The 26,057-nt window shown below is 32.2% G+C and overlaps 4 protein-coding genes and 1 long non-coding RNA gene across 6 annotated transcripts; all 5 read left to right on the forward strand.

The window, feature by feature from the left end:
* The first annotated feature begins 1,858 nt into the window (after positions 1-1,858).
* On the forward strand, positions 1,859-3,569 carry LOC122593492 (putative UPF0481 protein At3g02645). Its single transcript, XM_043765910.1, has one exon. It carries the CDS (start codon positions 1,976-1,978, stop codon positions 3,359-3,361), a length of 1,386 nt encoding a protein of 461 aa, XP_043621845.1. The 5' UTR covers positions 1,859-1,975; the 3' UTR covers positions 3,362-3,569.
* Positions 3,570-12,026: 8,457 nt separating this feature from the next.
* LOC122593473 (putative UPF0481 protein At3g02645) lies at positions 12,027-13,813 on the forward strand. Of its 2 annotated transcripts, none has more exons than XM_043765887.1 (2): positions 12,027-13,461; positions 13,551-13,813. In XM_043765887.1, the coding sequence occupies exons 1-2, from the start codon at positions 12,230-12,232 to the stop codon at positions 13,564-13,566; spliced, it is 1,248 nt and encodes a 415-aa protein (XP_043621822.1). In that variant the 5' UTR covers positions 12,027-12,229; the 3' UTR covers positions 13,567-13,813. The 2 variants fall into 2 exon arrangements, with proteins under 2 accessions (XP_043621822.1, XP_043621821.1); XM_043765886.1 differs by having other exon boundaries at positions 12,028-13,461; positions 13,574-13,813.
* Positions 13,814-14,760: 947 nt separating this feature from the next.
* Positions 14,761-16,063, forward strand: LOC122590654. The gene is made up of 3 exons (XR_006322572.1): positions 14,761-14,845; positions 14,931-15,062; positions 15,841-16,063. It is a non-coding gene; the product is annotated as an uncharacterized LOC122590654 (long non-coding RNA).
* A 2,133-nt stretch (positions 16,064-18,196) lies between these two features.
* LOC122591774 (putative UPF0481 protein At3g02645) lies at positions 18,197-20,138 on the forward strand. The gene is made up of 2 exons (XM_043764016.1): positions 18,197-18,220; positions 18,645-20,138. Exons 1-2 carry the CDS (start codon positions 18,197-18,199, stop codon positions 20,136-20,138), a joined length of 1,518 nt encoding a protein of 505 aa, XP_043619951.1.
* A 4,143-nt stretch (positions 20,139-24,281) lies between these two features.
* LOC122593873 (UPF0481 protein At3g47200-like) lies at positions 24,282-25,905 on the forward strand. Its single transcript, XM_043766327.1, has one exon. It carries the CDS (start codon positions 24,357-24,359, stop codon positions 25,701-25,703), a length of 1,347 nt encoding a protein of 448 aa, XP_043622262.1. The 5' UTR covers positions 24,282-24,356; the 3' UTR covers positions 25,704-25,905.
* The last annotated feature ends 152 nt before the right edge of the window (positions 25,906-26,057 follow it).

Genomic DNA, 26,057 nt, shown 5'->3' on the forward strand with positions numbered 1-26,057 from the left:
ATTGGACCAACTATTTTAGCTTTCAATTCACTATATGTTATAATCTTTAAAAATATAATCATTTGTAATATTACATAAAACTAAAAAACACTTGTCAGGTGGATGAGAAACCGTTGTCAAACTTTAGTCTTTAAAATTATATTTATACTATGGTTGATTTATGAATAAACAACCAGTTTATTTCATTATTCTTATTTTATTTATTAATCTGTCATTTCTAAATAATTTTTAAGTATTTATTATAGCATTTTGCTAGCTTTTTACATGTATAAATGTAATTTTTTATACGTTTTTTCGCGTTTTACGCGGGTTATAATGTAGTATTTCAGTATATAAGGTTTTATCTATGAAGTGTTTTGAAACCTAGATCAAACCAACTAGTCAAATAGATCCGAACATAATTTTACGAATACGATGATTAGAAAACAACCAGTTAATTAACTTTTTTCTTGAATGAACAAACAAATTGACCCATTAAAAATAGTTAGGCTCATAAAGGGTACGTTAATTCACCAAGATTGAATTGACATAGATAAAATTTTTAATAAATTTTGATGCATCTACTTACATAGAAACCATTATATAGTGATTTTACTGACTATTATTATTAAATGGTAAAGATAGGGACGCAAGTCTTGAATTCGATTCTCATGGATGATAAGTTTTGGGATTTTTCCCTTTGAATACTTGTAACGACCCATAGTCAACATCTCGTTGTCTAAAGTACGTGCAAGATTTTACCATTATACGGTAAGGTTTATCTGATATCGTATACCGACTGAATGTTTGAAAAAATAGGGACTCAATAAACTCATAATATTTTTTATTTATCTAGAATAATATTTGTATCATATCTTTGTACTTTACAACTATATAAAACAGGTAGTAGTTTAATAAATACGTATAAAAACTGTAGATTGCACGGACGATATTTAAAGCATTATTGGTTTGAAATTTAACTTTTAAAAGTTGTTACCTTTCTACTTGGACCATACACCCATAACAATTATCCATGTAAATTACTATAAAAGTAATAACTCTTAAAATAAAAATAATAACTCTTAAAAATAACACTGTTGTCCGTAGATATGGTCCAGTGAAAAAATAACAACTTTAGGATGTAATTTTTAGAAACTGCTGGTGGTGGGCATATTTAGAGTAAGTGTTTGGTGGTGGTATGAGTGGTGATGATGATGACGGGTCAAAAGTGGATTTCGATCGGTTAAATATGGTTGTGGTTGATTTGACTATCGGATGTGGTGGCGTGGGTTATTGCGGTGTCGGATGTGGTGGGCCGGTGGCATGGGTTTCCATGGAGATGGGTGGTCGGGGTGATGGATTCAGAGAAAAGAAAGGTGAAAAGAAAAAATTGGCAAAGAATAATTACCTTAACCTTCAATTTATTAGGTAATATTTCATTACTCACTTTTAAGCATTGAATACCATTACCTTCTATAACCAAACATCTTTATTTATTACCTTTCTCATTGCTTTCCCCAAAACCCCAACTAGACACCCCCTAAATATCAAACAAATAACTCTATGTATACATATTTCAGGTATCATCTAGATATGATTAAAAATTACCAGTTTTTTATTTAGTCAACAAAAGTCTTTGTTTAAATAATTTACTAGCTGTATCCCCTCTGTTGAATTACTCCACGTGAATTCGTGATTTCACCCGGTCAAAGAAACTAGTTTATATATCGATAATATAACCTTTTATGTAAACAATTATATACGAGTAATAAAAGTCACTAGTTCACAACTATTCTCACAGGTCAACTAACGTAGTTAGTTTTGAAAATATAATCTATATATATGTTGTATGGTTTGGCTATTTTATGGACCAAATAACCATATCAAAAGAAACCAACTAAAGCAAAGGTATCCCGGCCACCAGCAACTTTTCTTGTCTTTCATAGATTGTTAATTTCAAAAGATTTAAAAGAGCTTAATTAGCATCATTTCAATAATGGCAAATGTTGATCTGGAATATGGACGTGTTCCTAATGAAGAAGTAGATGAGCCAGCTTTTCAAACCCTTCTTCGGCGTGTAAAGAGTGGAAAGAAAAGTGTTGAAAAACGCCCGTCTATTTGTACGGTTCCTAGCGTCCTTAGAAACCTTAGCCAAAAGTCATTCACACCACGGGTGGTTTCTATAGGACCTCTACATAAAGAAAGTAAAAATCTTCAAGAATCCGAAGGTCTAAAAGATTCTTATTTACATGACCTGTTGTCTCGTTCACATCCTTCTCGGACACTAGAAGAGCAACTAAAAGAATGTTTGGAAGCAGTGAATCATATGATGAAAGATATCAGGTCGTGTTATGACGACGTCGTGATGAACAAAAAGTATAAAGACACCGACTTAGCCAATATGATGGTTTTGGATGGTGGTTTTATACTTGAATTTTGCTACAAATTACAAGATAATAAAGAAGCGACAATGTTAAGCAAGATACAAATCAGTTGTATTGCTATTGACTTAATGTTGCTAGAAAACCAAATTCCGTTCTTTGTTCTTGAAGCTATTTTCAACCGCACGACCCATCCGAAAAATATTTCACTTACGTGCCTTGTTCGAAAGATTTTAGGAAGCTACATTCATCCTTTTTCTTTTTCACTAGAGAAAGAAGTCAGTGACGATGATTCAGTTGATTCATCACAACATGTTCATGTTCTTGACTGTGTACACAAAATTTACAAAATCAAGCCGTCATCAGAAACGGTTGTAAATATCAAGTGTCAAACATCAGAAAAGGATGGAGATTGTGAGACATCATTGAATTACAATCACTCTGTTGTGGAACTGGACAGGTCTGGGGTGAACTTCAAGCCGCATAAACAAAACGAGATGTCAATGGCCATGAATGTTATCAAATCTCGTTCGTGTTATCATTTATCGCCGTGGAGCAAAAGAACACTAGTAATGCCAACACTTGTTATTCAAGAATTTACTGAGGTAATTTTGAGGAATTTTATTGCATATGAGCAATTTTCACCTAAAGTGAACTACTATTTCACATCGTATGCATCCGCTATGGACATGCTTATTGATTGTGAAGCGGATGTTGGTAAGTTGGTTGAGTCAAAAGTCATTGTCAACAATCTTGGTTCGAACAAAGAAGTGGCAAGAGTGATCAACGGCATATGCGTAAACATAGAAATCGAACGTTTTTGTTACTCTGAAGCGATTAAAGAATTGGATAAGTACTACAATTCATACTGGCCGAAACATTTTGCATATTTTAAACGGACGTATTTCAATAATCCTTGGAGTGTGATCGCTTTCTTTGCAGGATTCATCGTGTTTGGTCTTGCTGTTCTTCAGGCCGTCTTGAGGATCATTGACAGATGATTTACATGATGATTGCTTAGTAGTTAGTACTGTACGAATTGTATGTAGTAACCAACGGTGGGATTTCAATAATGATAATCTGTATCTTTTACTTTTATTATTGTTGGCCCCAAGCCTTCAAGTCATCCACATGTGTAATGTGTTGTATTATTATAAATTTATAATTACGATATATATAATAATAAAATGTTGTATGCTAGACCTCCAACTCACATCTCGTTTAATTTTTTTAAAAACGAGCTATATATTATACTCGTATATGTTAGTCAAATGCTGGTTTTCTCGCATTAATATGAGTCAGTTTTCAAAGAAAACAACTAATACCAGCTCAAATTATTTTTAGCTAAGCTTTAGCCATATAATAATCGTATACACCCATCATTATAATGCAAAGTGTCTAAGAAAAAGAAAGTTATACTATACCCGACACGATTCTCAATTAGATTAGAACATAAACGATTTAAAATATAATTACAATTATACACGTAACATAAACAATTCAAGCAAAGTTGTCAAATGATAGTTATGAAAAAACGACAATTTTAAATTGACAAATGTTAATGTGAATTAGTCAATTAGTAACAAAAATTTTAGATGTAAATATATTCTTAGATATTAGAAATGATAGAAGAGTATCAATGATCTTTAAAATATATAAACAGGTAGACAAGGTTTTACTAAAATGACGAGTATGGTACCCGCGCGTTGCGACAGATATTATGGACGACGGTGGCTGATGATGGACGACGGCGATGGTTATTCACGAAAATAAAGAAGTTGTGTATTGTTTTGCTATATAGAAAGAAAGAATATTTTGTGTGTTGTTTTGGAGAGAGGGAGAATGAAGATATTTAGTTTTGTTTTAAAGAAAAAGGTAAAAGGGTAAAATTACATGTTCCAAACATGTAAACTTTTCAACACCCCATATAATTTTTAATAGGGAGTATAGATGTGACCAATATTAGCTATAACTAAGGCCGATCCTTATAGCCGCGTTTTTCGGCGTCCAACGTCCAGCCAAGTTTAGACGCTATTAGCACGACTGCGTCCAGTCCTGCGTCCAACTCGTTTCTTCTAAGTGGAGACGCTCGTCCAAGGCTTCGTTGTGGGTCGCTTTGCGAGTTTGAACCATTAAAATAAAAAAACAAAAGCTTTTTCTTTTAAACTATATATATATATATATATATATGAAGAAGACGATTAGCACAGTACATGAATGTATTTAACTTGTTTCCGGTCAAACCTGTTTTTTTTTGTAACCATTAATGTAAATTTTCAATTTAACCCTTTGACTTTTAACTTGTTCACAAAATAATTTTTAGAGTCTAAAAAATTTCACTTTTACACCATGCACATCTATATATATATAGTTTGAAATTGCATATTGTTTATTTTTATTATTTATAAAATTTTAAATGAATTTGCAATTTAATGTAAGAGAATTTTATGGAAAAAAAAAATGAAATAATAAAATAATGAATGAATAGTGAAAGAAGTGGGAAAGAAATAAGTAGTATTGGGAGGAGGTATTTTTGGGGTGTTTTAAAAAAGAAAAGGCTGACAAATAATAAAAGTAGTATGGAAGAAGTATTATGTACAAGGAGAGGCCTAAAATGATGCCCCTCAAATCTTTGTATTGTTCAAAAACGTTAAATGAACATGAAGAACCCACAAAACATGAAGAATCCACAAAACATGAAGAATCCACTCCACTTAGGCACTATTCTCAATGGACATTAATATCAAAAGATCCCGTGCCAATTTTGATGCTTTCTAAATTTAGGCCACTAATCTTTTATCATGAGTCACGTTCACTTTTCATCAAGCTATCAACTTCACAGATTATAGAAAATCATTGCTCTTGCTTTTGACATTCCAAGCCAAGGAACTATCCATGTCGCGAGGATATATAACTTATTACTTTCAAACAATGTGGTACCTCCCATAATTTGTTAATTAAGCACGATCATGGGCATGTCTACTATGATCTCCGGACCCCCTTTCCATGGCATTGTAAATGTATAAAATCATCATTTATCGATAGAGAACCTCCATCTGCCCGGCCACTCTATAGGTGTCTTTTACTTCTAATTTTCTGGTTATCTATCACTTTGACATCATCATTAAATCACTGATAACGATGCCAAGCCGTGCAAAATTAGAAAACAGGTTGGTAGTTCATTCCAAAATACTCTTAATTTTCAACGCATTTTTAGCTCAAACACTAAATCTACCCATTAGAAAAGCAACATGGTTGGATCAGTGGTAAACACATTTGCCTCTGGAGACAGAGGTCATGGGTTCGATCATCATCCCATGCAAAGGTTGGAGGGCCTTTTCAACCATTTAGGTAGAAACTGTAAGCAGTCTCTCTACTTAGGTAGAGTTAAGGTCTGCCTACATCTTAACCTCCCCCATACACCGTCGAGGTATTGGGGCTCAAAACCCGCGGAAGGCGGCACTGAGCAGTTACTTACTTTACTAAATCTACCCATTATATCTCTAAAATATTTTACACCCATATTTATCCAAACTATCTATCTCTTTTATTATTAACTTAAATATTTCCACCTAATATCTCTATAATACTTTTAATAAAGTTATTTATAAAAGATACATCCCTTAACTATAAAATAATTACACTACCATTTACATCAATTACTTTTAGATTAATAACCACATCGTTACCACCACCGCCACTAGCATGTACCACCCGTTGCCGCGATCGCCGCCGCATTGCGCGAGTACCCATCTCATTATATATCTATTTATACTTCTATACTTCTTCTTCTATATTTTAAAGAGAATAACTTCTTATTTATGGAAATGTTGAAGTTTGTGCAATATTTACACATAGCACCCTTAAAATGTTTTTATCTACACTACCCACTTAACATTAATAATTAAATTACATTATAAATCATTTATTATTCAAAATGTCTCTATTACTTTTATATCGTTAACTTACACCACTCGACACCACCTCTACCACTAACAATCGCCCATACTACGTACCACATTGTTGCTGGACTACCGCCGCATCGCGCGGGTACCATGGTAGTACTTATTTATAATGATTATCACATCCTCCCATTTTTAGAAATAGTATACAATAGTTACATACAAAATTACTAAATTACCCTTAATAAACACTCACTATGGAAAGAGTTTTTATAAAATACCAAATTTGCCCTTAATGAATTAATTTACACTCTAAACCTTTATTTTAATAATTGACACTTTAAGCCCCTACCTTCTAAAATTTTTCACTATCACAATTACATCAACTTACACTATTTGACACCGTCACCACCACCAATAGTAGTATCACCAACACCACTAGACTTATCCACCATCGTCACCGCATTGCGCGAGTACCATATTCGTACTATTAAAGGGAATGAAAACATGAATAGAAACTCGCCACGTGTTACTATTTGTCTATGTAACATTCTAATTTTTTTTTTGGTCAAATCGCATCACGTCCGATTTTTTTATTACAAGTTATTTATTGGTATTTATGTCAACTTTTTCCTTTCCGATTGCCAAACAATATAATGCATTTTTTATTTCTATATCCCGTACAATTACCATTATTTGGATTTTCAAACATCGCATCCCGTTTGGATTTCTATTACGGGTTACTAATTGTTTTTTTAAAACTTTTTTTTCGTTTGGTTTCCAAACAGTATATTACAACTTACCCTTATTTAGTTTTTACACATTTTCTTCTTTTTGGTTTCAACTAATATATTAAAATCTTTCATTTGAGTGTTTTTCTTGTGCATATTAAATATATGTATTCGATACTATAAATTTTTAGATGCGTCTGTGGTATATCTTTAAATAAATATATATTTCATATGGTAAAAGTTTTAAGCTGACATATATAACGACACATCATGAGTAACAAAATGTAATCACAATAAATGAAACTTCACAGCACTCAGATTGAAGCTACAGTAGAACCTCTATAAATTAATACTCAATAAATTAATAACCTCGATAAAACTAATAATTTATCCGGTCCCAACTTGAGCCCAGTACAAAATTAGACACCAATCAATAAAATAATAAAATAATATTTTTTTAAACCCCAAGGTAAGTATATAGATCCCATAAACTTAAATTAATAATTTCTTAAATATTCCAAAATTTTAATATTGTTTAGTAAAAAATGAATCTATAGTCACTTTTTTTTTAACTTTAAATCTATGTTGAATTTATCCTTAAATTTTTACATTGTAATTAAGAGTTGAGACATTGTCGCAACAAAAGGTGTGAAGAGTTGTTAGCCGCTTATAATGCTTATTTCCGAGTGATTGATTTCTAAATTAATGCATCATCCTCAACTTCATTATCAACTAGATTTTGAACAATATCCATCACAAATTCTTCAATGCTTTGAACCTCATAACATTCATTATTTTCACCTAGATAATCTAGCAACTCATTCACATCCGTTTTGTGCTAATAATGCATACCCGTAATCAAGCTCACGAATGTCTTCTTCATAGTTTACATCGTTTAAATTACTTGAGCCGATTGAATTTATGAAACGAGTTTTATCGTTGAAAGCAATTTGCTTTGAACTCTTGTGTCATTTAATGTGTAAATGTACATTAGATATGAAAATTTTGAAAGTGATATATAATCCTTTTTAAATTAATAATTTATTAATTTATCGATATAATAATATCTCAATAATTTAATAAAATATCTCGGTCCCAACATTATTAATTTATAGAGGTTTTACTGTACTGTGGTTTTGCTATTAAATAAATATATATGTATATATTTGAAAAAACTTATTTATGACAAAATGTTCTTTAATTAGGCGGTTAGAGATTTAACACAAAATACTCTATAACAACATGACAATTTTAAAACGAAAGTTGAGGTCCCATAACGCGAGGGTCGAACTATACTTGGTTAACAAAAATCCCAACTTAATATATCAAATTATTATTTATTAACATGAGAGATCCCCTTCAATTCACCATCTACTCTTAAATTCATAGAAAATATGACAAAGATGTGACCACACAATATCTTTACCCTTTTGACTGCTAACATACCATCTTTATGGGATTAAAATCCTCTAAAGTTAAAATAAATTTTAGGTGAAATTGATAGATGTAGACCATTGGATTAAAATTATTGAACAATATTAAAAAATAATTTTTGAATCTTAATTTTTGATTTTAATCCAAAGGTCGAAGTCATCCTAACTTTACCTATAAAGTTACTATAACTTTAGAGGATCTCAATCTATCACTAAGTGTCTACGTCCCTTTTTTTATACGCTTGACTTCTATACACACCCTTAAATATACTATCACTACGTCCCTTTTAAATAGACCTAACTTCTACACCCTCTTAAACATACCGTCACTACGTCCTTTTTTTTATAGACCTAATTAACTTCTACATACCGGCCTCCTGTTAAACATATTACCGACACGTCTCTATTTTATAGGCTTTTCTACTACACACCCCTCAGTTTATTGTGACAGCGAGTGTACTTTTTGGATAGTGTATACAGTGATTCTTTAAGCAGATTTATAGTTTTGGGAAATAACTAATCCTTTTAAAAAGAATGACCTAAAATTTATTTAAACTATTAGATAAAGATATGTAAAAAAATCAGGGAGCAAGAATAAGAAAGAGAATTAGTAGATATCACACAAGCTTAATTAGGTATAAAATCCCTCACATACTACGTTCTTTTTTTTTTTTTTTAATATTTATTGTATAATAAATATATAATTGCCCCATGTTTTTAATATTTTATAGCCATATATTCTCATTTATGTGGTTGTTAGATAACTAAGTTTGAGTATGAAACCTCTCATGTATGAATTTTTTAAAATTTATTGTATACTGCACAAATGATTGGATCCTCTAGTTCTTTATGGATTCAAAAATTTGATTGTGAAGTTCTCCACTTAAACTTAAGTATCTATAATATAACTAAAAAATGGGGTTGTGGTACACTTGACACTCATAATCTCCCTCCTAGAGCCTAACCCTCCTTGTTATTAATCCTCTAATTTTTTAATATTAATCTAAATTAATTTACACTTTTTGTTTTTCCATCACCAATTTACACTTTGACCCAATCTAAAATAATTAATTTACACTTTTTGGTTTTCATCCACCAATTTACACTTTAACCCAACTTAAAAATAATTAACTTACACTTTTTGATTTTCCATCACTACTTTACACTTTAACCCAATTTAAAAATAATTAATTATACTTTTTGATTTTCTATCACCAATTTATACTTAAAAATAAATAACTTACACTTTTTGGTTTTTCATCACCAATTTACAATTTCACCCAATTTTAAAAATAATTAATTTACACTTTTTGGTTTTATTGGTAATCTATAATATAACTCACTTATGACAACAAAAAAAAACTATGATCATCAACTACAAAAAGAGTTTTCTTTTTTTATACTTTGTACATAATTAAAATGTTCGAGATACTATTTGCTGATGAATTGGTATGTACTTTTCAAATTATATAGTTTACACTTTTAGAATATAAAAAACTGTAAATTTTTTATTTAACTAAAGTTGAAAAAAAAGTAAGCTGAAATCAATATTTATATGGAGTTAATTTTTGTATGTTTCTTCTTTAGCTTTCGTATTGATTAAGTTGTGATATATGACTTAACTAATCTAAATATTATATGTTAAATATTTTATTTGTAACCTATATTAACTCTTAACTATTCAACTAGCAAATTTTCAAGTTAATTTCGGTATCTATCTGAATTTTTTATTTGTAACCTATATTTGAATTCCAATTTTTTAGCTTTGATTAATATATTTTAAAACTACCCGTCCATTAGACAGGTTTGAACATTAGTTTTTTTTTTAAAGTTAGTTTCGATTAATTCAAACATGTTGGAGGCAATTTTAACCAACAATTCGTTGGACCTCCAACCCCATTGGGAAAAACTTTTGTGAGAAACCCAAGACTCGAATCTGACACCTTGGGAAAAAACTCATCTTCGAGGCCCACATAGTGAATTTAAAAGATACCTCTGGCCAAACCAGAACACTAGTATAACAATATAAACATAAAAATAGAATGGAACTTAACCGAGAAAAAATATAAAGGAAAAAAAAACATTTTTTTTTGTCCTTTTTTAAAAAAAAATAAAATTAAAGAAGGTTTCAGGATGTACCTAGGGGTGTTCATTATTTGAATTAACCAAATAACCCACCCAATCCATTGACATGTGTATTATTTGGATAGGGTTATTCGGATTTGGTTCGGTTTTTGGGTGAAACCAATTAAAAAAGTCGTTAAATGGTTCGGTTTTGGTTTAGATAAATTACAATTGGGGCCCAACCGAAACCCGATTAAGCATTTAACATTTCATAAAAACTATAATAATTTAATCTAAATGACATAAATACAACTCTAGTTTTGTAAATACGTTAAACCTAAAATTAAAAATACACCTATTTATTTCAATAACCTCGCATGAATAAATAAAATGGTGTGCATTGAAATTCGATTTTTATGATTATTCAAATATATTGAATCAAAGTTTGAAAGCGGTTTTTATTTAGGTAATCCAAAACCCAACCAAATAACCCGAATTTTATTTGGGTGGTTTGAATTGGGTGGCCACATATATGGATTGGGTATTGGGTGATGTACTAATTTTTAAAAAACCGATTAAGCCAAACCGAATAACTCTACTCCCCAAAACCCGACCGAATGAACATCTCTAGATGTACCACTCGTTACGGGCCTACGACGCTATACCACTATTGGCGAAAAGTTTGGGCTAGAAAAAATTGAGCTACACTATTGCAAGTTTGCAACTCACAATAACAAATTGCGGAATTTTTCACCAATAACATGGTTGGAGTAACAACAAAATACATTAATTGGTAATTAAGTGGTATAAGATATTTAGTTAGTAGATATTATCTAGAAATTATGAGAAGGAATAAGTAGAATTCACTGTATAATGATTCCTCAAACCTCTGAAGCCTATCTATATTAGCTAGGCAAGTCTTGTATCAAAAGGATGTACAACATAAGAAAAAAGGGCTTTCCATTTTAGTAAACAGAAGTCGTCCCTCGTTTAATTACAATAGCCTCTTAAAAATTCCAACTATTCTTCTATTGAAAACGGCGATATATTAAAATAAAGGTCACTAATAAAGCACTAGATACCCATAAAGTACAAAGACGGAATCAAATACAATTACAATTTCACTATCTCAAACGAAACAAATCAACAAAATAAAAAAATACTTCTTGATGCTTGGATTGTAATGATTCACTCCACGGTGTTTTTGATATAATCCCGTATAAGCCCCAAGGAAATCACGAGCCAAAACTAAGGAACAAGCAGAGGTCATTTGAGTCCATTCAACCATGAGATCTATTTTCTTTTGCATCTGCTAGAGTACCACATAAACGACTGAGCGATGATGAGATCCATGAAAAACTCTTTGCGATGAATCCCATTGTTGAAAACTACGAGTACCTCATTACGGAATTTCCAAATCGACCAACATCCACAAAAAAATATAGCTTCGATAATTTCCATTTATTCCAAAGAAATATTCATATTGGCAATACATTGGAAAATTTGAGCAGGCCCATTACGTGGGACAGGAGGAATCTGAAGCCACATAGCAATTAAATTCCAAATTCCAGATGCCACCACACAAACTCCTAATATATGATCACAAGTTCCATCCAAGTTACTACACAACTGACGAAGAGTCGACGGTATATCCACACCTAAACCCTAAATCCCAACTATTCTAACACGTCCCCTTTCATACATTGCTAATTTCAAAGGTAAAAGAGCTCAGAGTTACTATGGAAAATGATGATGTCGAATACGGACGTGTTCCTAATGAAGCCGAGCCTTTTGAAATCCTTCTTCGGTGTGTAGAGAGTGGAAAGAAATGTGTTGAAAAACGTCCGTCTATTTGTATGGTTCCTAGTGTCCTTAGAAACCTTAGCGAAAAGTCATTCATACCTCGAGTGGTTTCTATAGGACCTCTGCATAAAGAAAACGAAAATCTGAAGAAATTTGAATGGCTAAAACATTCTTTTTTGTATGATCTATTGTCCCGTTCAAGTGACCCGACATTAGCAGAGCAACTAAATGAATGTTTGGAAAAGGTGAATGATTTAATTGAAGATATCAGGTCATCTTATGATGACATGATAAAAGAAAAGTATAAAGGCAGAATTGATCAACTAGCCCACATGATGGTCCTGGATGCTAGCTTTATACTTGAATTTTGCCTCAAGCAGGAATATAAACAGGATAATAAAGAAGCAACAATGTTAAGCAAGATACAAATCACTTGTATTGCCATTGACTTATTGTTGCTTGAAAACCAAATTCCTTTCTTTGTTCTTCAAACCATCTTCGACTGCACCATAAATCGTAAGGGAAGCCATCAAGAAAATTACCTTACTTGCCTTCTCCAAAAGATTCTAGGAAAATACATTCACCCATTTGCCCAATGCACTAAAGATTCAGAAGATACAGAACATGCGCAATGTTCTGATGATTCAAAAAAAGAGTCAGAACACGCGCATGTTCTTGACTGTTTACACAAAACTTACAAAGTGAAGACATCAGAGAAGGTTGGAGATTGTCAGGCATCATTGAATTACAATCACTCTGTAGTAGAATTAGACAGGTCAGGGGTGAACTTTAAGCCGCAGAAGGAAAAAGAGATGGAAATGTCTATGAGTATTATCAAGTCACGTTCGTGCTATAATTTGTCGCCTTGGAGCAAGCGTACGCTTTTCATGCCAACACTTGTTATACAAGAGTTTACTGAGACAGTTTTGAGGAATTTTATTGCATATGAGCAATTTTCCCCTGAAGTGAACTACTATTTTACATCGTATGCGTCTGCCATGGATATGCTTATTGATAGCGAAGCGGATGTTGGCAAGTTGGTTGAATCAAAAGTCATTGTCAACAATCTTGGTTCAAATAGGGACGTTGCAACAGTGATCAATGGCATATGCGTAAACATAGAGATTGAACGTTTTTGCTACTCTGAAGCGATACAAGAATTGGATAGGTACTATAATTCATATTGGCCTAAACATTTTGCGTATTTGAAACGTACGTATTTTGATAATCCATGGACTGTGATTGCTTTATTTGTAGCATTCATCGTGTTTAGTCTTCAGGTTCTTCAGGCCGTGTTAAGGATCATAGACAGATGATTCACAATTATTGCTTACTTTGTATACGGATTAAAGTAGCCAATGGCGCCTGAAATCAATGTTTGCTTTTTCTCCTATCATCGGCCCCAGCATCTGTAATAATTGCCTTTTCTTTTATTGTCTAGAGAATCGTGGACACATGATCCACATGTGTTGTACCATATGATTATGATATGATTATATAATAATTATTTTTTTTTTGTATAATTATACAGTAACAATTTTAGTTACGAGTATGATATATACTCCATTTTAATTAGCTAATGTTATGTATATGCCATTAATTAGCAGTTTAGCACGTACTCTATACCGATTTGTCATATACTCTTAGCTACGTTTGTACATCCAGTAACATGGGACAAACACTCAACTCAACTTTTTTACATCCAATTTTCATTACAAACTTCTCTTTACTCGATATTTTATCCACCTCATATCTGTTGGACATGAGAAGTGATATTAGTACCACAGATATTGATTTATCTACCATAATGTACAACTTTTATAACATATTGTATAAGTCAATAAAATACATATGTGGTAGATATATCAATTGTTGTGGTACGAATATTACTTCCCATTGGACATATAGATGTAAACACTATAAATATAGGTGCAATTACAACTGATAATGCTATGTGACATTTTATAATTCCATCGTTATGAGTTTTCTAGTTTATTTTTGTTGATCTCAAGCCTGGATAAAGGAGAAGAGTTTAGGTATATATTAGTTACGCTTAGAGCACTCAAACTGATTAAGTCGATCGGCCCTATAATCGATTCTAACATTAATTTTTTAAAAGTTTATGAGTTTCCCCTATATATTATTGACATGTTATTCGTATATATTTTAAAAGTTTATGAGTTTCCCCTATATATTATTGACATGTTATTCGTATATATATGTGATATGTCGTGTATACTTATAATAATGTTGTATATTACTCGTATCATGTTATTTTTCCAATGTACACTTATGTGTGAATGTATGATGATCTCACGGAGGTTCAACGTAAATGATGTAAACCAATGACGATGCGACATATGACGTAAGACTGTAAAACCGAATAATTAATATTTAAAGTCTGTCAACATTAGGAGGTTGGTAGGTATAGTATGTAGTGTAATAATTCATAACGATCCATATGATTGATGAATCTAGCTATATATATAAGTTGTATGGTGTGAGTACTTAATGGACAAAATAACCATTACCAGAGGAAACGAACTAATAAGGTAGATTAGCATTTCTTATGTTTTCATAGTCTTTTAATTGGTATTCAGATGGTAATAATTTAATTTTATTATCTATCATATATAGATTATTAATTTCAAAGGAAAGGAGATTAGCATTACTATGGCAAATAATGATCAGGAAGCTGGAAGTGATCTTAATGAAACAGAGCATTCTCAAATCCATCTTCGGTGTTCAAAGAGCGGAAAAACTCCATGGGTAGCTACTCTTTTTTTTTTTAATTACCAATTATGCTATAATCGTATGCTACATTCAAAGTACAAAATAATGTATATACATTCCTAGATGTATTTACTTATACAATTCTATTAAAAAAAATAGAGCAATGGTATATGAGACTAATTTGATGCACTTAAAAATATGTCATATTAAAATATAATGCTCATATATGAATTTCATTCATTTTGTTTGTAAATCTTAACTTTTCTTTCGGGCACAGTGCATCAACATAAAATTTTAGACATATTTTTAGTCCTACTAAATTATTAACATTCTTATCATTTTTCCAAAAACATATTTATACAACTTTATAGAGGACCCTTATTTTGAGAACCCATTTTTTTTAAGAAGCTTGAGAACTCTTAAATTATGTATTGGATCACATGTTTTTTTTTGTTCATTCACATGTGAAACGTTATAAATATATATGTTGCAGAAAAAAGCTTTCTTCAAAACCTTATATATACCCTATTTGTTAACAAGTGAACGAAAACGTGAACATATTCATTCACAAGTTCACAAAAGGCTATTTTGAATGTTTTTTAAAAAAGTTTCTTCTACAATATACTCACTTTTTTTATATCATTTCAGATGTTAATGAACAAAAAAAAACATGTGATTCAATACATAATTTGAGAGTTCTCATATTCTTAAAAAAAAATGATTCTCAAAATAAAGAAAGTCCAACTTTTTTTATATATATATATATATAAGAACCGCATAGTTCTTTATATATATTTAACTTCTAGAGTTGTAGCCTTGTAGGTACAACTTTTTGAACAACTAGTGAGTTTTGGGGACCACAAACTTTTGTCGTGTTGATCCGGATTTATTATGGTTGTCTATTCTGCTTTTCTAATCAAAAGATAGGAGGACACTCCTTCTCCCGAAGTTAAGGGGTCTTTTTGTCGAGTTCTTTCGACATGGTTCTCTGCGGTGTGCCTACTTAAAAATCCAAAATAAAAAAAAGTGTAAGAAACCAAGAGATAACTTGAATAAAACAAAAAGTGTGTCAGATCGAATACATACATTTAGTTTGTGCAACAAAACCAAAAATCAAAAACGAAGGAAAAACAAAATGTTGAGTAAAAGTTTCCAATATATTAGTTGAGAACACAAAAGCAAAAAATCTACGAAAAAACCCGAGAAAAAACCCCAAACAGGATCCAATATGACCAAAAAAATATGTGTAAGAAACCAAAGAAGACGAAAGAAAAAAAATTCTTAACGGGATCCGATATGGCAAAATCCGAACCAATAAAAGAGACCACAAAAGCAAAATAAATGTGCAAGAAACCAAGAAGAACAAAAAAAAATCGGAACGAGATCCGATATGTCAAAATCCGAGAAGAAACTTAAAAGAACTGTGCAAGAAACCAAAGAAGACAAAATAAAAAAAATCTTAACGGGATCCAATATGACAGAATCCGAAACAATAGAAGAGAACACAAAATCAATATAAATGTGCAAGAAACCAAGAAGAACAAAAAAAAAAAAATTGGAACGGGATTCGATATGGCAAAATCCGAGTAGTAACATAAAAAAACTGTGCAAGAAACCAAAGAAAACGAAAGAAAAAAAATCTTAACGGGGTCTGATATGGCAAAATCAGAACCAATAAAAGAGAACACAAAAGCAAAATAATTGTGCAAGAAACCAAGAAGAACCAAAAAGAAAAAAAAACTCGAACGGGATCCGATATGCCAAAATCCGTGTAGTAACATGGGGTGTTGGACCAATAGAACAGTGCCCCATGGTAGTGGTAGAGAACACGAAAGGAAAAAACTATGAAATACACCAAAAAAAACCCGAAAGAAATAACCCTAAACGGGATCCGATATGGCAAAATCTAAATAGTGATGCTGGGTAATAGATAAAGCAATAAAGAGAATACAAAAGAAAATAAAAATTGTGCAAGAAACAAAGAAAAACCAAACTGTATCCAATACGGCAAAATCCGAACCTGAAAGAAAACTCCCAAACGGGATTCGATATGACAAAATTCAAATAGTGATGCGGGGGATGAAGCAATAAAAGAAAACAGAAAAGCAAAAAAATTGTGCAAGAAACCAAAAAAACCGAAAGAAAAAAAGTGAAACAGGATCCGATTTGACAAAATCTAAATAGTTTGTTGAATATAAGTGGACTAATAGAACAATGTCACCTGGAGGTGGCACTGTTTATTATCATCACCTTTAATGATATAATAATGTGTCAAAATTTTTTTAATGGAAAACCTAAAAAATATGATATTTAAAATAAACGAAGACCGTTTAAAAAAATATTTAATGAAGACCGTTTAAAAAATATTTAAAAATAAAAATATAGTGACAGTCGTATGAGTTATATTTATCGGGCATAAAAATTTTACACCTTCGATTTTATATTTAAATTCGGGGTAAGAAACACTAACTACGTAGTAATATATAATCTAAAAAGGTTTTTCTCTACATGTTTACATAGAAGATTTGTATGCTTCGAGTTAGAGGTAAAATAAACGTGTTTGACACTTGTTAAAATATATGAAAGAAAAGTGACTATGGGGTTGTTACACACCCAACTTAGGTGAAAAACTCCTTACATGCTAAGTTTTTAATACTTTGAATAAATTATTGATCTCCTATGTTTTTTATGTATTAAATTTAGTATGTGAGATGTTTTTCACCTAGGTTAGGTGTGTAATAGCCCATATTCAATTTTTCCAATATATAAGATGTCAATAAGAGTAAAAGAAAAGACAAGTAGAAAAACCAATTAAGGTAAAGTTAGCCCGATCTACAATTTGCTTATGTCTTTATGTTTTTGTTGGAAATTTTATATTATTTCATAAGTTTGAAATATATAACTTAATATAAAATAATCAAGTGAATAAATATGTTAAAATGAAATTGGAAAATATGTTTAACTAATGTGGATTTGTCACATTGTAATGAGATAAACATTAAGTGTATTTATAAGAAAGAGTGTTGTAGAATAATAATTACTTATAAAAAGTCACACTCCAAGTTGGCAAGGAGGATACGAAGCAGCCGACACGCCCTGTCAGAGATCGGTTTATGGGCGATGAGGCGTAATATAGCGTTTTAGTGGTGTACTTTGAACTTAAGCGGTTCATGGTCTTGCACTTGGCACCACAGGTGCACTAATCCTTTAACCAATCCACTAACTAATATACTGATTAGTGGTAACTACACATCTGATTCCTACCATCAAAATATACACTAAAAAAACATAATTTTGGAGCATCAAGGAAATATGTTTGCTCTAAAAACATATTTCGGGCCATCCAAGTGAACCCCTTGTCTAACATATTCCTCAGCGCCCTTTTATTTTGTTCTAGTTGTATGTCTTTTTGATTTCTGTAATTTTAGTTTTCTAGTAGTATTCTTATTCTCTTGTAATTCGAATATATAATAATAATAATAATAATAATAATAATAATAATAATAATAATAATAATAATAATAATAATAATAATAATAATAATAATAAATTGCATTTTAGTGAATGGTCAATTATATTCTTACATATATGCTAATAGCTTTTATTGTCCTTTCCTAGATTATTAATATCATAGGAAAAGAGGTTAGCATTACTAAGGCAAATGAAGATCTGGAATATGGAAGTGTTCCTGATAGTGAAGAAGAGCTTCTTCAGTTTGTAAACAATGAAACGAAGTGTGTTGATATATGTCCACATGAGCCTATTGGCATGGTTCCTAGTGTCCTTAGAAAGCTTAGCAAAAAGTCATTCATACCACGGGTGGTGTCTGTAGGACCTATACATAGAGATAATAAAAATCTACATGAATTTGAAAGGAAGAAAGCTTCTTATCTGCGTGATCTATTGTCTCGCTCCTGTATCCAGAGACCAGAAGACCAACTAAAAGAATGTCGGGAAAAGGTGAAAGCTAAACTTGAAATTATCAGGTCATCTTATGATGACGTGATAATGGAGAAGTATAAAGACAAAGATGATCAGCTAGCCAACATGATGGTTCTCGATGGTAGCTTTATACTTGAATTCTGCTTAAAGCGGGATAATAAAGAAGAAACCTTGTTAAGCAAAATACAAATCACTTGGATTGCCATTGACCTAATGTTGCTTGAAAACCAAATACCTTTCATTGTTCTTCAAATTATCTTCAATTACACCATTAATAACAAACCCCATCCAAAAAATTACCTTACTTGCCTTCTCCGTAGAATTCTAGGAACGTACGTTCATCCCTTTTCTATTCCTGATAAAGAAGTCACTGATGGTATATGGTTTTCTAAATGCTTTCCTAAATGGTTTTCAAAAATGGTCGGTTCGAACAAAAAAAAACCCAATGATGATCCAATAGATAAACTATTCCCGGATAATTCAAAAGATTCAGAACATGCCCATGTTCTTGCCTGTTTACACAAAATTTACAAAGTTAAGCCATCAAAAATGGATGGTCAGCCATCACAAATGGATAGAGATGTTCAGGCCTCATTGAATTACAATCACTCTGTTGTGGAACTGGACAGGTCTGGGGTGAACTTTACGCCGCAAAAACAGAAAGAGGAGTCAATATCAATGAATATTAAAAAATCACGTTCATGCTTTCATTTGTCGCCTTGGACCAGGCTTACACTTTTTATGCCAACACTTGTGATCCAAGAGTTTACTGAGGCAGTATTGAGGAACTTTATTGCATATGAGCAATTTTCCCCTGAAGTGGACTACTACTTTACATCATATGCATCTGTCATGGATATGCTTATTGATAGCAAAGCGGATGTTGGTAAGTTGGTTGAGTCAAAAGTCATTGTCAACAATCTTGGTTCAAACAAAGATGTGGCAAGAGTCATCAACGGCATATGCGTAAACATAGAGATTGAACGTTTCTGTCACTCTGAAGTGATACAAAAATTGGATAAGTACTACGAATCATACTGGCCCAAACATTTTGCATATTTGAAACGTACGTATTTCGGGAATCCATGGACTGTGATTGCTTTCTTTGCGGGATTCATCGTGTTTGGCCTAACCGTTCTTCAGGCCGTCTTGAGGATCATGGACAGATGATTAGTACGGATTGGGGTAACCAATGGTTGGATTTCTGCTTTTTCTCCTATTGTCGGCCCAAATAATTATGATATTTGCCTTTTCTTTTATCGTCTTGAGGATCGTTGACACATGATCCACATGTGTTGTATAATTATGATTATGATTATGATAATGATTACTCGTATAATATAAGGTTGTATAATAATTACTCTGTTATAGTACTTAGTGATCCATTAGAGAAGGAGATACTATTCTATAATTAGGTGATGTTATGTCTGCTTTTGATATTTGGTATTGTGTAATACACAAATTACTAAATAAAACGTCAAATGCTATTTCCTCGCATTAGGAGAGCTTCGGTAGAGTTACCAAAAAAATCAACCTTAATACCGATACAAAACATAAAAAGTACAAGTTTTCCAAAATCTTCTACGCCCAGCGGTGTAATGCAAAGCACTTTGTAACTCAAAATGTATAACAAATCAAATACGAGAGACGTAAATATTAAACCAACGCCGAAGAAGGGCTTCAAAGGGGTCTTCTTTCATTGAGAACACGTTCATATTTGTAAGTTGTAAGACTCATATATTTGACTTCGTTGACTTTGTATTTAACGTGGTTAAACAATTTGCTAATCAATGATATATCGAGTTAATTAACTTTTGTAATCCTTAGCGTAAATTATTATGTTGGATATTTTCATCTCTCGTTTTGGTCCTTTTGGATAGTTACATGGGGCCAATAAAGTATTGAGTATTGACATACATTAGATGAACTATTCATGAGGTAGACAAGTGAGATTGCAGAAGTGGGGGTCTAACTCTAATATCTTCTTCTCATTTTACCCTTGTTTATTTAACTATCTACAAACCAACATATCTTTGTCCTAAGGGTAATATAGTCATTTCATCTCTTTGCCTTAAATTCAAATCAGACAACATACAACACTACAAAGGGCACTCATAAACTTACAAGATCCATCCCATTTATTACTTTTGAGTTTAGTGTAATTTTAGTCCATGCTTTTTGTATGATTTTACAAAAGGATAATGGCATGGAAGTGTAACCAACTATGACCAAAATGTTATGTAAGTTAACCAATGACTCAACTATGACCAAAAGGTTATGTAAGGTAACCAACGACTCAACTATCGAGTCATTGGTTACCTTACATAACATTTTGGTCATAGTTGGTTACACTTCGATATCATCCTCCCTTTTACAAAAGAGACTCTTCTTATGTTCCGTAAGGCTGGACGGAGTGGATAGGGGAGGGAACCGGTACCCGATAGGTACCGGATGGAACACCGCGCCGACCCCCCAGTACCTATAGGGTGGGGAGCGAGTTGGGTACCACGGTGCCGGTTTTGGTGCCTATCATTTTTTTTTTGTCTTTTTCTTCCTTTTTTTTTGTTTTTTCTTCCTTATAAATAGAAAATTGTGGGGAGTGGGGGGGTGAGACATTCCTAGCATTAGGGGAGGGGAGGAAAAGAAAAATCGAGGAAGGGAGGGGAGGAGTGGGGAAGCCCTCCCCCCACCCTAACAATGGGAAGCAAACCTATATTACAAAAAGGGAAATGATAATGGTACCACTAGTTTTGATTAACTTGACAAAATGTACAAGTTTTACTGCACACAGTATAAAACAGTATTGCGTTTATGTGGTTGATTTATCATTTGTTGTGCCACTTCCCTTACAAAAATGTGCAAATAACAGTACCAAAATTGCATTTAACTCTTTTGTACTACATGTCCACACTCCCTTGCCATCAAACTTTACTTATTGTACCTTTTACATTGCAGCTGGGCCGGTACTTCTTCTGTAAAGGACTTTCCAATTTAATAAACCAAGCTACCAAATGTCCTCTGTTTAAAAAATTCTCTAGTTGGATGACTTGGATCCGGCCCCTCTATTCAATTACCTCCATGTGAACTCAAAATTTAACCCAGTCAAACAACTATTTTGATTGTAATTTATTCTTATATGAACGCTAAATATTACAACTATTCTACAGGTGTAATGTAGTAATTTTGTAAATTTATCTATATAATCACCCCTTTGATACTAAAGGAGAGTTCCAAAGTGACATCACTTGTGTGTGTTGTCAAGCAAAGAAGCTTTTTACATTGGAACTATAATGTCAAGTGGTGTGTATTTTATGGTGTATTTGGTGTATGGAAGAGAAAGCTTCTTTGAGAAGCTTTATATTTATATTTAAGGTGTAAATTGTGTGTGTTGTGAGTATGTTGTGTGAGCAGGGGGCACACAATTATAAACTTCAAAATTACAAATAGATTATTTAGAAAACTATCAAAAAACAATTTTCATGTAAAGAACAATAATCGGTTGGACTTGATTTGAAAAGTTCTCAAAGGTTCTCGCAAAAAAAAAGGTTCTCAAAATAACTTTACCCTATATATAAAGTTTTTGAAACTTTTGTGCTCCCTCAAAATTGTACTCTGGTTGGATGTCTTACTTGCCAGTTCTGGGTCTCCCATGCAAGTATTGACAATTTGACATACATTAGATGAATTATTAATGAGGTAGACAAGTGAGAGTGTAGAAGTGGGGGTCTAACTCTAACAATTTAACAAGTAACTTCATCTTCTCCTCATTGTACCCTCATTTATTTAATTATCTACAAACCAACATATCTTTGTCCTAAAGGTAATATAGTCATTTTGTTCTCTTTGCCTTAAATTCAAATCAGACAACATACAACACTACAAAGGATACTCAGGCTATCTTTAATGGAGGTGTCTTTGGGTGTCCTTATGTGCCATTAGATATCATTTGCCGTTGAAGCTTGTCCAAAACTAAGGATTTATAGAGGATGCCCTTACCTAAGGACATGTTTTACTTGTTCTTACCTAATATATTTTTGTTTTTAGTGGGGGTAAAATGATATATAAGGATGATTGTATAGTTGGAAATAAAATTATAATATTTGAAGGATTTGTAAAGATATAATGTGACAGCTCAAGAACGTCTTTAGCATTGAAGATAACCTCGTTAACTTACAAGATCTATCCCGTTCATTACTTTTTGAGTATAGTGTAATTTTGGTCCATGCGGTTTGTATGATTTTACAAAAAGGGGATTTTTTTTATGTTCACTAACAATGGGATCTCCTTTTAGGAAACCTCTATTACAAAAATGTGCAAATAACAGTACCAAAATTGCATTTAACTCTTTTGTATTACATGTCTACACACCCTTGCCATCATACTTTATTTTTTGTACATTTTACATTGCAGCTGGCCGGTACCTCTTCTGTAAAGGACTTTCCAATTTAATAAACCAAGCTACCAAATGTCCTCTTTTTAAAAAAAATCTCTAGTTGGATGACTTGGATCCCCTCCATTCAATTACCTCCATGTGAACTCAAATTTTAACCCAGTCAAATAAACTATTTTGATTAATTGTAATTTATTCTTATATGAATGCTAAATATCACAACTATTAACAGGTGTAATGTACTAGTAGTTTTGTACAATGTTTTAAATACCGGTAAATACCAGCCGGTATTACTGGTATTACCGGTACCGGAGACCACGCCGGTATTTTAAGTCCGGTATTTTTTCGGTATTTTCACTATTCAATACCGGCTGGTATTTCCGGTATTCCCGGTATTTTCTGGTATTACCATACCGGTATTTTCGGTATTTTCAAAAAATAAATTTTGATTTTTTAAAAAAATTATTTTTATGATATTTTAATGTTATTTTTTGTTATTTGTGAACTTTAAAACCTATATTTTGTTATGAAATACATATTTGGTATTATTTTTGAGTAAATTATAATTGCATTTTGACTATTTTTGTTAAATTGTAACAAGTTTTGTAAGATTTTTACACAAAAAAATATAATAAATTAAAAATAGTCGTACCGGCCGGTATTTCCGGTAATACCGGTAATACCTGAAAATTTTTCCACGCCGGTATAACTAAAATAACGGTTTTTAAAGAATTGGTTTTGTAAATTTATCTATATAATATGCTTGTATGGCTTGACTATTCAAAATGGACAAAATAACCACACCAGTAGGAACCAACTAAAGTAAAGGTAGCCCCACATCCAAATTTCTTAGTCTTCGTCTTTTGTAGTCTTTTACTCGTAATATTTAGATATATATATTCTACTATGCTATTCTTACATTATCTCCTAAAATAACTTTTCTTGTCTTTCATAAATTACGAATTTCAACGAAAAAGAGCTTAATTAGCATTTCTATAATGGCAAATAATGATCTAGAATACGGACGTATTCCTAATGAAGAAGAGCCAGCTTTTCAAGTCCTCCTTCGGCGTGCAGAGAATGCAAAGAATCGTGTTGAAAAACGTCCGTCTATTTGTATGGTTCCTAGTGTCCTTAGAAACCTTAGCAAAAAATCGTTCATACCACGAGTGGTTTCTATAGGACCTCTGCATAAAGAAAACGAAAATCTACAAGAATTTGAATGGCTAAAAGATTCTTATTTGCATGACTTGTTGTCACATTCGAGTGACAAAACAAGTACACTAGAAAAATGTCTAGAAAAAGTGAACAAAAAAATGGAAGAAATCAAGTCATGTTATGATACCCGAATGATCAAGAAGTATAAAGACACTGACTTAGCCAATATGATGGTCTTGGATGGTAGTTTTATACTTGAATTCTGCTTCAAACAGGATAATAAAAAACCAAGTTTTTTAAGCAAGATACAAATCACTTGTATCGCCATTGACTTAATGTTGCTTGAAAACCAAATTCCTTTCTCTGTTCTTCAAACCATCTTCGACTGCACCATTAAGAAAAGCCATCCGAAGATTTCTCTTACGTGTCTCCTTCGTAGGATTCTAGGAAGCTACATTCACCCCTTTTGTATTCCCTTAGAAATAAAAGTCACTCATGAGTCTGATTCACAACATGTTCATGTTCTTGATTGTGTACACAAAATTTACAATCCATCAGATACAGTTGTAGATATTCAGCCAACAAAAAAGGATGGAAATATTCAGACATCGTTAAATTACAATCACTCTGTTTTAGAACTAGACAGGTCAGGGGTGAACTTTAAGCCGCAGAAAGAAAAGGAGAAGGCAATGTCTATGAGTATTATCAAGTCACGTTCGTGTTTAAATTTGTCGCCGTGGAGTAAGCGTACACTTTTAATGCCAACACTTGTTGTACACGAGTTTACTGAGGCGGTTTTGAGGAATTTTATTGCATATGAGCAATTTTCCCCTGAAGTGAACTACTTTTTTACATCGTATGCATCTGCGATGGACATGCTTATTGATAGCGAAAAGGATGTTCGTAAATTGGTTGAGTCAAAAGTCATTGTCAACAATCTTGGTTCGAATAAAGAAGTGGCGAGAGTGATCAACGGCATATGTGTGAACATAGAAATCGAGCGTTTTTGTTACTCTGAAGCGATACAAGAATTGGATAGGTATTATAATTCATACTGGCCGAAACATTTTGCGTATTTGAAACGTACGTATTTCCAAAATCCATGGAGTGTGATTGCTCTATTGCTATATTTCATACTCTTTGGTCTTGCCGTTCTTCAGGCCATCTTGAGAATCAGGGGTTCATGATCCATAATAATTGGTTAGTATAATTTGATCAGTAACCAACGGCTGGATTTTCATTATTTGCTTTTTCTTCTATTGTCGTCACCAAGTCTTCGAGTCAACCACATGTGTTGTGCAATGTAATATAAATATATAATATACTTCTAATATGATGTTTTGTATGCTTCTGATTTGTTTAATAGACAAATTATTTAATATCGTCAAATGCTAGTTTCCTCGCATTTGGTTGAGCTAATTCGATAGAGTTTTTCAAAGAAGGCAACTAATACCAATTAAAAATAAAATTACAGATCATTCATGTCAAGGAAAATTTAGCTCGACCCATATAATCTTTTAAAAATTATATACACCCAAAAG

This window comes from Erigeron canadensis, chromosome 3, assembly GCF_010389155.1.
Source record: "Erigeron canadensis isolate Cc75 chromosome 3, C_canadensis_v1, whole genome shotgun sequence".
In the NCBI taxonomy this organism is placed as follows: domain Eukaryota; kingdom Viridiplantae; phylum Streptophyta; class Magnoliopsida; order Asterales; family Asteraceae; genus Erigeron; species Erigeron canadensis.

What these genes read in the sequence shown, in the direction of transcription:
- LOC122593492 (XM_043765910.1), top strand. Translation starts at nt 1,976, where the DNA reads ATGGCAAATGTTGATCTGGAATATGGACGTGTTCCTAATGAAGAAGTA.
- LOC122593473 (XM_043765886.1), top strand. Translation starts at nt 12,230, where the DNA reads ATGGAAAATGATGATGTCGAATACGGACGTGTTCCTAATGAAGCCGAG.
- LOC122591774 (XM_043764016.1), top strand. Translation starts at nt 18,197, where the DNA reads ATGGTCTTGCACTTGGCACCACAG. An exon ending in TCTTGCACTTGGCACCACAG is followed by an intron (nt 18,221 to 18,644) that starts GTGCACTAATCC and finishes GTCCTTTCCTAG; the next exon opens with ATTATTAATATCATAGGAAA.
- LOC122593873 (XM_043766327.1), top strand. Translation starts at nt 24,357, where the DNA reads ATGGCAAATAATGATCTAGAATACGGACGTATTCCTAATGAAGAAGAG.